The 11,745-nt window shown below is 36.9% G+C and overlaps 1 protein-coding gene across 1 annotated transcript; it reads right to left on the bottom strand.

The window, feature by feature from the left end:
• Positions 1–8,911: 8,911 nt before the first annotated feature.
• LOC142175870 (uncharacterized) lies at positions 8,912–9,383 on the bottom strand. Its single transcript, XM_075242875.1, has 2 exons — positions 9,048–9,383; positions 8,912–8,920 (listed from the first exon to the last, which is right to left on the bottom strand). The coding sequence occupies exons 1-2, from the start codon at positions 9,381–9,383 to the stop codon at positions 8,912–8,914; spliced, it is 345 nt and encodes a 114-aa protein (XP_075098976.1).
• Between the last annotated feature and the right edge of the window lie 2,362 nt (positions 9,384–11,745).

Raw genomic sequence — 11,745 nt, forward strand, 5'->3', positions numbered from 1 at the left:
ACTCACACAACTGAAATCACTGTTCCCAAGCTGCGGTAAAAACCTGGCCTCAGGTCCTCCAGACTGGCCCATCACCAAAATACATCTCGCACTTCATCCATAGGACCATAAGCCGTTGATGCACAACTGATGCCGAGCGCTCACATACACATACGAGTGAGTGGGAGGAATTCAAATAGGTACGCTTCAAGCTGAATCAATACCGCATGATAAGGAAAGAAAGATGGGAAGTTTATCCTAAATGCCTTGTAACCTCTCGAAGATAAGTATGGACGTCATCATACCGATCCGCAAGACTCTACTAGACACTTGCTCATGACTCGTAGAACCTATGAACCTAGAGATTTGATACCAACTTGTCATGACCCAGAATCCAACTAGTCGTGATGACACCTAACCTAACCCGCTAGGTAATCCAATTTAACAATAATCTAATTTCAAATAAGATTTATTAAGAAATAATGATGAAATAACTGAACTTTTATACAACAACCCAAGGACTGGTAGTACAAATCATGAGCTTCTTAGATTTAGAGTTTACCAAGCTGGTATGAAATAAATATATCATCCTTTTGAAATATACATAATAAATTTATAAATCTAAAGCTACCAAGAAAAGGAAGCAGCTATAACCGGAACGCAGGAACATCTTTAATGCCAGCTCCCGCCATACACAACAACATCAGCTCCACAATCTGCACGCAAGGTGCAGAAGTGTAGTATGAGTACAACCGACCCCATGTACTCAATAAGTAACAAACCTAACCTTAGGTTAAAAGTAGTGATGAGCTTGGACAACGATCAGAGTCCAACACCAATAGCCAAGAACAACTCGTAACAATATAATAAAAGCAACATAATTAATAACTCAAAGTTATGATGCTCAACTCGTTCAGAGTCACTGAAAAATAGGCATGCTTTTTAGGTATAACAGTAAAACCCAAATCTTTTACCGAAATCACCAAAATATGAGTATATTAGAAAACTGTGATTTTTTCCAAAAACTTTCAACAAGAGGTAAGATGTTTATTATCAGATAGCATGAGAAAAGTACAACTCTATGACTACATGTGAATGTGCATGTGAAGCCATGAATGTCACAATACCGTTTAGCATAAAGAAATGCATCTCTATGCCTACATGCCAAGTATGCATATCAAATGTAATGCATCAAAACGAAGAACTCATGTGCTCATACTCTCAGAGTACTCAATCTCACTGTCTCACAAACAATCACTCAGCACTTAATCACTCAGTATACTCAATCACTCAGCACTCGGCACTCAATACCTGCGCTCACTGCTGGTATGTTACACTCCGGAGGGGCGGACCCTGCTCAAGCGCTAATATAAGCCATCATGGCCTACTGCGGCGTGCAGCCCGATCCTATCATGAATTAATAAAACCTACTGCGGCATGCATCCCGATCCCATCAATAATAATATATATAAAGCCAATATGCCCTGCTGTGGCATGAAGCCCGATCCATAATATCTCTCATAACACAGCCCTCATGCCCCAACTCAGTCATCAATCTCTCCAGTCTTTCGGACTCACAAATCTCATGCCAATCAATCCAAACAATGATAACATGATGTGACAACACTTGATAACAGAGACTGATATATGATATACAAATGAATGAATATGACTGAGTATGTAATTGCAATTTAAGCAAATAACTCAACAACAGAAATGACCTCAGTGGGTCTCAACAGAATAAGCATGCAGCCTAAACATGATTCACAGCTCATATAATCAAACAAGTAGGGAGAACATGGAGGTAACATGATATAACAGCAAAACAAGTCTGGTCATAGCCTAATAGTCGACTATAATCATGATTTCCTCGGTGCATGCCCACATACTCATCACCTAGCATGTGCGTCATCTCAATACATCTCTTATAACACAGTTTTCAGGGTTAAATACCCTCAAATCCAAGTTTAGATATGTTACTTACCTCGAACAAGCCAAATCCAATACCGAGCAAGCTAACCCATATTCTAGGAATGCAATCCCGCGCGTATCAACCTCCCAACGGCTCAAAATTAGCGAAAAGCAACCCAAATACATCAAATAATATCTAAGGAAATAATCCCAAATGATAAAGGTAGAATCTTTAATCAAAAGTCCAAAGTCAACCAAAAAGTTAAACCCGGGCTCGCACCTCGGAACCCGACAAAAATTATAAAATTCGACAACCCATTCAGTTACGAGTCCAACTATACTAGTTTTACTCAAATCCGACTCCGAATCGATAACTCAAAAATTCACATTATGAAAGTTTAGACAACCCCCCCCCACCCACCCCCATTTCTCTTTCAAAATCATCAATCAAATGCCAAAAACGAAGATAGAATCACGGAATAAAATCAATACCGAGTAAAAAAACACTTACCCCATTTCATGTGGTAAAGAATCGCCCAAATCCGAGCTCCATAGCTCAAAATTTGATAAAATGCATGAAACCTTCGAAATAGAGTACTTAAAGGTCTTCTCCAGGTATACTCTTCGCGAACGCGAAAGGACCATCGCATTCGCGATGCACAAAAATACTCCGCCATAAAAGACCCTACGCATTCGCGGCATCGACCTCGCAAACCAAATTCACAGTAGATCCAAACATTTGCGAACATTGTTGATACTTCGCGAACGCGAAGACATTTCCTCCACTCCCCAACTTCTCAACTCAACTCTATGCGAAGGCGAGCTGAAGAACGCGAACGTGATGCTCAGGCCTCACAAAGTTACGCGAAGGTCTGAAACACTAGAAATCAGTAATGCCATAGAACATGGAAATGATCCGAAAGTCATCCAAAACTTACCCGAGTCCCTCGGGACCCCGTCCAAACATGCCAACAAGTCCCAAAATATAACACGGACCTACTCAAGACCTCAAATCACACATAACAATATCAAAACCATGAATCGCACCTCAAATCAAACTTAATGAACTTTCAACCTCCAAAACGCGTGCCGAACCATATCAAACCAACTCGGAATGAACTCAAATTTTGCACATAAGTCCCAAATGACATAAAGAAACTATTCAGATTCTCGAAACTTCAATCCGAACCATATATCATCAAAGTCAACTTCCGATCAAACTTATGAACATTCCAAACTTTTAAATTTTTAACTTTCGCCAAATTGTGCCGAAACTTTCTAGAAATATCTAAATACAAGTCCAAAAGCACCATCTGGACCTAACAGAACCATCAAAACTTCGATCCGAGGTCAAATACTAAAAAGTCAAACTTGATCAACTCTTCCAACTTAAAACTTCCTAGTTGAGAATCATTCTTCCAAATCAATTCCGAATCACCTGAAAACCAAAATCGACGATTCACACAAGTCATAATACATTATACGAAGCCACCCGAAATTTCAAATAGCTGAACGGAATGCAAAAGCTCAAAACGAGTGGACATGTCGTTGCATAAGCCATAATAATAATGAACATGATCTAAAATTACAAAGTTGCTAAAATAAGTACGACTTATAAGTACTACTCCTATTATTTACATGAATAAACACTAAAAACAATTATGCATTTTTTCTAAACTATGAAAAAACTGTAAAATAGATATCGAGCGTTATGGTCATTCCTAATACGATTGAACTGAATGTCTTATTTTAGCATTAATATTGATTTAATTTTGGTTTGGACTTTATTTGAGTTACTAACATTTATGGAGTATAAAACTTATTGGAGCATTCAAAACTTATAAGTCCAAACTTGAAATAATATGTTAAAAGATAAAACTATAAAAAAATTTAAGAAAAGTTTATATATTACACTACAATAAATACTTTTATGTGTTAAATATATTTAAAACTTCTATACATGTAATGTCGGGTTGGTTTGGTTGCGATTTGATTTTTTTAGTTAAAACCGCACCAAACCAATTAAGGTCGGGTTTATTTTTTCAACGCCAAACCAAATCAAATTGAATCATAGTCGGATTTTTCTTCTCGATGTGACTCAAATTATCGATTTGGTGCGGTTTATCGGTTTACTTTGTGCAACCTTATTGTAACCTATAGTTGAGTCTGTTGAAACAAGAGCGTGTACTTTACTTGCTAATTAGAAGAAGAAGAAAAATTTGAACCTCAATTTAGCAAGTGTAACAGGGTTTTGGTAAAGATGACGCCTAGCAGAAACTAAAGATAGGACTAAAAAGGGAAAGGGCAGAGGAGAGTGCTAAATAAAGTAGGACTTCCAGTGAACATATACAACTTCCTGTAACCAAAATCAGCTCTGTTTTTGATGCCATTTCGAATGTCAACTTAGCTTGGATCTTGGCAAAATGGTTAATAAAACAGATATCTACTTTTCAAATATGGATAAGAAATATATCATCTACTTAGAAAATAAATAATCAATGAATAATTGAGTTTAACTTTTACATTTGTAAAACCTCAAATTGGGAATTCTTCAAATTTGGGAGACTAAAAATTCTCCCGAAAGTGATCATATTCATGAAACTATCCATATTATCCACCGTTAATCTATTTTTTATCCACATTAAATATGAATCGAATTGAATAATTTATCCGTTTTTATATTACTTATTTTTAATCTGTCCATATCCAGCTTGACCCGTCCATCTATGACCCTTTTATGGGTCAGAATGGCAGATTGACGGCATGTCCCTCAAGAGTGATTTGGATATACTCCACATCGAGCAGTTTTTTTTGAGGATTTCGTTTGCATCAGTGGAAAGATACGATGCCAGCAAAGGAGGAAGGATATGCGAGTTTGTTTTTCTTGTTTTTGATCATTTGATAATTCACTATCCAAATAATTTAGATTCACGTGGTTATATTTATGGTTTATCTTACGGGAAACAACGCTCCCTACCAAAGTTTCTCCGGGACATTATATCAAGGAATTCGACCTCATTTAAAAAAATAAAAAAATATTAATTGAAACATGATAACTTATAGCTGGGAAACTTATAGCCTGTTTGATCAGAGTTTTTTTTTGGCCAAAAGTATTTTTTTCGAAGTTAATGTGTTTGACCAAATTTTTAGAAGAAGAAAAAGTGTTTAGGAGTAGAAGCAAAAATAATTTTTGTGAAGCGGAAAAATGTAGCTTCTTCTTAAAAGATTTTTTTTGAAAAATACTTTTTAAAAAATACACTTAGAATTACTTTCTAAAAGCTTGATCAAACACTAATTACTATTTAAAAATATTTTTTAAATTAATTAGCTAAACACAAATTGATTCTCATAAAAAAATCTTTTTTTAAAAAGTATTTTTCAAAATAAGCTGATTTGGAACCCGTGTCAAATATGGTATTAAATATCACACCAGTGATAGATTGATGATGGCTGCGGGATATTAATGATAACGATTGTTATTTACCAGATGAGAGCCCCAAATTGTTTTTTTTTTAAAAAAGAAGCCAATTCATGTTGTAACATTCTGGAAAGATTAGAGGGGTGCCTCCGTCGAAGAAGTTCAACTGGATTTGTACCTTGGGTCAAAATGGGGGTGTCAATGGTTTCGTTCGATCGATTATTTTATAAAATTAATACTATATTAATTTTTTTGATTATTTTATTTTATATAACTAAAATTAAATTTTTTCAACCGTCCCAATTATCTTGATTTCTCTACGATATAGGTACGATTCGATTAATTTTTCGGTATTTTTTAAAAACAACCTGCAAAAATCGCTACTCGAAGTTAGAATGTGATAAATGCATACCTGCATAAGGACTCTAGACATGTTTACTCTTTTAAAAGTGATGAATCAAATGAACATGAAAGATGTTCAAAATAGAGATTCATCCCTCTATTTTATGGTAAAATAAAATAAATTAAGCAAAGATAAGAGAATATAAATCATATGAGTGGGAAGATAATAATCAAGTTGGGATTCAAGAATAGTGTTTATTTGAAGATTAATATTCAACAAGAAAAATCTAAATCATACGAGAGAAATGATATCCAATACCTTGTGGCTTGCTACTGAAGATTGTTGGAACACCTAGTGACCTGGTACTCAAGATGTTTGAATTAATTTAGTAGGCGTTTGAACACAAATAATTTTTGAAAAAAGTTGTATTTGGAGTTAAGTTTGAAAAATGGTATTTGAAATTATGTTTGGACATGCATTTTACTTGAAAAAATGTTGTAGTTTTGTGAGTGGAGAAAAAAGTTTTTCTGAAATTTTTGTTTGAAAAACTCATTTTCGAAAAATTTCCAAAAATTTCCAAAATTTCACGGACAAACACATTTTTTTAAAAAAAAATTATGGACAAACGGGGCCTTAGTTTCAAAATGTGTAATAGAATAAGTTTGAAAGTTGGGACTTTGGGTATTAATTACTTGGTCACTTGTATCCATTTTCATAATCCCACGACCCAAGAAAAAAACTTATTGCTTTGTTAGTTTTGAACTTAATATATATATATATATATATATATATATATATAAATTTATATATAAAAAATCACTATTATTTAGTGAACTACGTTTGACCTGATTCCTCAAAGAAGGATACGTAGGCGCCTCACAATTTTATATAAAAACCTATGTGTGATGACCCAAAATATCATCTTTAAATTTAATAATTAATTTTGTGTTCTAAGACCTCGAAAAATACTATTTATCACTCCTCGACTTGCGTACACAGTCCGTAAAATTATCCCGAAAGTTTTTATGTAAAAAATGGATTAAAATATGAATTAGAGCTTTAAAACTTAAGTGAGTTGACTTTGGTCAACATTTTGAACAAACGAACTCGGATCAGTATTTTGACAGTTTCAGTAGGTCTGTATCGTGATTTGGGTTTTAGGCGTATGTCCGGAATCAAATTTCGAAGTCCCTAGCCCGAGATATGGAATTTTGATAAAAAATTAAGAGTTTTAAAAGTTTAAGTTCAAATAGTGACCGGATGTCGAATTATGTGCAAATGATCCTAGAATAGAATTTTGATGATTCCAACAGCTCCGTATGGTGATTTCGGACTTAGGAGCGTGATCGAAATTTTATTTTGAAGTCCGTAGTGAAATTCGGCTTGAAATGACTAAAATAGAAATTTAAGATTGGAAGTTTGACCGAGGAGTTAACTTTTTGATATCAGGGTCGGAATCCAATTCCAAAAATTTTCATAGCTTCGTTATGCCATTTATGACTTGTGTGAAAAATTTGAGGTCAATCGGACTTGATTTGATAGGTTTCGACATCGAATGTAGAAGTTGGAAATTCTTAAGTTTCATTAAGCTTGAATTTGGGTGTGATTTGTGATTTTAGTGTTGTTTGATGTGATTTGAGGTTTCAAATAAGTTCGTATGATGTTTTAGGACTTGTTGGTGTATTTGATTGAGGTCCCGAGGGCCTCAAGTGAGTTTCGGATGGTTAACGGATCAAGAATTGAAGCTGGGAGACTGTTGAAGTGAGTTTGCTGGTTTTTGGTTGATCTGGTTTTTTTCCTTTATCTGTCAAAATCAGACTCCATGACCGAGCTCCATGATCAAGCTCCATGATCGAGGTTCAGGATCGAAGGCAGCCTAGACAGATCTGTAAGTTATAAAAACAGGGAACTTCGTCCCATTTGCCATTTTTGACGAATTGGAGCTTGAGGAGAGGCGATTTTGATATACTTTCAAGGAAAAATATTGGGGGTAAGTGATTCTAACTCGGAATTGGTCAATATATACGAATATATCATTATTTTCACCATTTTGTTTTAAGCAACTATACCACTTGGAAGCACTTGCCTAGTGGCTAATATATAAATAAAATCCTAAAATGGGTAAAAAACTTACAAGATGTCCAAACCAAAATAGAAGTTGCATGAAGCTACTAGCTATTAAAAAGATAAAAAAGCTAAAATCTAATGAACTAGCTATTACAACATAATAAGTTGAATGCTTCCTTCTCCTATCAGTGTATGTGAATCCAATTGTCATTGGCAAATACCAAGCAACACCTATCAAGCTCTCACTAGGCGTCAGGGTATACTGTCCATAGGCTAAAATGAATTCCAAATATCTCCACCACAGAGTTGAAGCCAACATAGTCTTCCAAGTGTAGCTACTATATGATCTCCATATGCAGTGGACTGAATTTGTCCAAGTATTAATCATGTGCTCACTCATCAAAATTAATGTGTAGAAGAGGAGCCTGGCTTTAGACAGGCTTTGCAGGGCAAAAGCCAGGCTTGAGTTGGATTTAGGCAGGCTTTGCAAGGCAAAAGCCAGGCTTGAGCTGGATTTAGGCAAGCTTTGCAAGGCAAAAGCCAGGCTTGAGCTGGCTTTAGGCAGGCTTTGCAAGGCAAAAGCCAGGCATGAGCTGGCTTTGCAAGGCAAAAGCCAGGAATGAGTTGACTTTAGGCCGGTTTTGCAAGGCAAAAGCCAGGAATGAGCTGGCTTTAAGCAGGCTTTGCAAGGCAAAGTCCAGGTTTTGAAACTGTGCCTTTTTGTGATCTTGTAAGCTCATATCCTTCCCTACTAGAACCTTTAATGTAGACATCATTCTAAACATTGCTAAACCATCCTCAGATTGAGCATGAAAGCATGCTAATACCACTGAGAAATGATTCAACAATCTCCAGAAATACCATATGATGGGTTCAGCATTTTCCTTAGCATTTGGACATATCAGAAGTAGGATAAATTGTACCATCCCACACCTGCTTATCGCATTTTTTCTGTACACTATCAAAGCACCCCCAGATTGAGCATGGGACCATGCTAATACCATTGGAAAGTACTTCAATAGCATAGTAAATGAGACAAAGAAACATGCAGGTTTGTGCATAGTCCAATCCTGTGAAGCCATCAGTTTGGGGTTCTTCTCTTTGCTATCCTAACCCTAAGGTTAGGTGATTGAGATTTGTCTAGATTGATCAACCTCCTCCTTGCACTAGGAAGTTAAGAGAATGAATGAAACTCAGAGCACCTGCAAAAGAGAACATAATGTTAGCTATAAAATCCGCCACTGAGTTGCCTTCTCTGAACACATATTGAAAGATCACATTGAAGTTGTCCTTCATCTCTATAATTTTCTTCACATCCTGTGCAATTACCCATGGAGGATCCCATTCCCCTTCTATCGCTTTCTTCATCACCAATGAATCAGTCTCCAATATGAGAGGGTGAAGATCATGCTCCACACAGTATTCCAACCCTTGAAGAATAGCCTTAGCTTCAGCTACCATATTAGTTGTCACTCCCAGGTCTACTGCCCTAGCATACACCACATCACCTTCATCATCCCTCACACAAAAGCCTAGGGAGCTAGGTCCAGGATTGCCCTTTGAAGCTCCATCAGTATTACATTTGTACCAACCATGAAAAGGAAGCTGCCATGTTACTCTTGTAGTGATCAATATAGGTTTATATCCTTCAAAGTATTGAATCATGTCTGGCCATAACAATGGAATATTAGGGATCCAAGCATACCTCACCCTTGCTAGTTAATGCAATGTCCTATTTATCTCATGAATCACCCTATTTGTGGACATTGAGCCACCATGTTTACCTGCATTTCTTCTCTTCCAAAGCTCTCAAGTGATGATAGCTGCTACTGCTTGAAATAATGGCTTTAATTTTGGACAATACTGAGCATACCACCAATGCCTTATAATCTGCTTCAATTGAATCAATTGCACAGTAATTCCAGCAGCCCCCATGAATAAGTTCCATACCTTAGAGGCAGTAGGACTTATGACAAATATATGCTCAATGGATTCCTCTTGGGGCTGGTGACAACACCAACACCTAGACATCACCATTTTCCCTTGCCTCCTCCACATGTCATCAGTGGCTATTTTCTGCCTCCACAATCTCCACAAGAAGAAGGATATCTTGAATGGCAAACCTTTAATCCATATTAACTTGAATTCCTGATTAGGATCAGCCCTATGCCTTAATATTTGCCAAGCACTGCTAACACTGAACTTGCCTGAAGGAGTTGGCATCCAGTATGGCCTATCCCAATATCCCTCACGGCCTTCATGATGCATATTTAGCCTTATATGTTCTGCAATTTCCTCATTGAAAGTTTGATCTAGCAGCTGATCATCCCATGCTTCCCCTTGCCGCAGTTCTGCCACCTCCTGAAGATCTTTATTGATTGGAAAGTATTCAGGTAATACGTGATAAAGTTCACCCAATCCAGTCCAATTTTCATGCCAAATATTAGTGGTTCCACTCTTCAATTCCCATATGATCTCATGTTCTACTTCTTCCCTAGCATTCAGCATTTGTCTCCAAACATGATACCCTCCCCTAAAATGCACCACTGTTGATAGCTCCTTCTTGCAATACTTATTCCATAAGAAATTAGACCATAAAGATTTTGTGGTCCTAAACCTCCACCATAGTTTAGCAAACAGTGCCCTTGAGACATCATGTAAGGACTTAAAACCTAGGACCCCTTCCTCTCTAGGAAGGCAAAGATTTTGCCATGAAGCTCAGTGTCTGCTTCTCCCTTCTTCCTTTGTGCTCCAGACGAACCTAGCAAAAGTCTTATGTAGATGCTCCAGGATGTTGTTTGGTGGATCAAGGACTGATAACATGTGAACTGGCATACTTTGCAGCACACTAGAGATGAGTGTTGCCTTTCCTCCAATTGACAGCAGCTTTCCTTTCCATGATTGCAATTTAGCCTTCACCTTCTTGATAAGATCCTCATAATAGTCCTTCCTCCTTCTAGTGTAAAAAATAGGACACCCTAGATATGTGAAGGGGAATTTACCTCTTGCAAATCCTGTAATAGCTCCAACTGCCTCAAACAATCCATTAGCAACCTTTGAATGCATGTAGTATGAACTCTTATCTTTGTTGATCATCTGACCTGATATCTTCTCATAGTTCCCTAACAATGCCATAATCTTGCTCAAGGAGGGAGGATGAGCAGATGCAAAGATTATCGTATCATTAGTATATGCCAAGTGGTTTAAAGGATCGGACCATTCACCAATACTGAATATCAGTTATTTGACATCAAGTTCCACACCATGTTAATAAAGTGCTCAGAAAATCCCATCTTCCTTAGCACATGCAATAAGTACTTCCATGAAACCCTATCATATGCCTTAGCCATATCAAGCTTGATCACCACATTAGCTGGCTTTCCCCTTAACCTTATGTCAGTGACAATTTTTTAAGTCAATAAGATGTTCTCAAATATACTCCTACCCTTTACAAATACGGATTGATTAGAAGATATTAGAGATGGCAAAAAACTCTCCAATCTGTCATGTAACACCCTAGACAAGACATTGTTAATGAAGTTGCTCAAACTAATAGGTCTTAAGTCAGCGAAGGTCTCAACTCTAGGTTTCTTGGGCAGCAACACTAGATTGGTGTGAGTGATGGATTTAGACAATGCAGCTCCTCCATAGAAGTGTAGCACCATGTTGTGTATATCATCACCAATAACATCTCAGTATGTTTGATAAAACAGGCCAGTGAATCCATCAGGACCACTAGCACTCTCCCCACTAAGCTCAAAAACTGCTGCCCTTACTTCTTCAATTGTTGGCAATCTGCTAAGTTCCAAATTCTGATCCATAGTGACCATTAAAGGTACATTATTGAGCAAGGAAAATTCAGAAGCATCACCTTCATTTGTGAACCGTTTTTGATAGAAGTCCACTTGCAGCTATAGCCAATTGTTCCTGGTCTTCAATCCATACCCCACTGCCACTTTTGATCCTCTTCAGTTGCAATTTCTTTCTTTTGCCATTGATATGATTGTGAAAGAAACTTGTATTCCTA

The sequence above is a fragment of the Nicotiana tabacum genome, chromosome 22 (genome assembly GCF_000715075.1).
Source record: "Nicotiana tabacum cultivar K326 chromosome 22, ASM71507v2, whole genome shotgun sequence".
NCBI lineage: Eukaryota > Viridiplantae > Streptophyta > Magnoliopsida > Solanales > Solanaceae > Nicotiana > Nicotiana tabacum.

What these genes read in the sequence shown, in the direction of transcription:
- LOC142175870 (XM_075242875.1), bottom strand. Translation starts at nt 9,383, where the DNA reads ATGATTCAATACTTTGAAGGATATAAACCTATATTGATCACTACAAGA.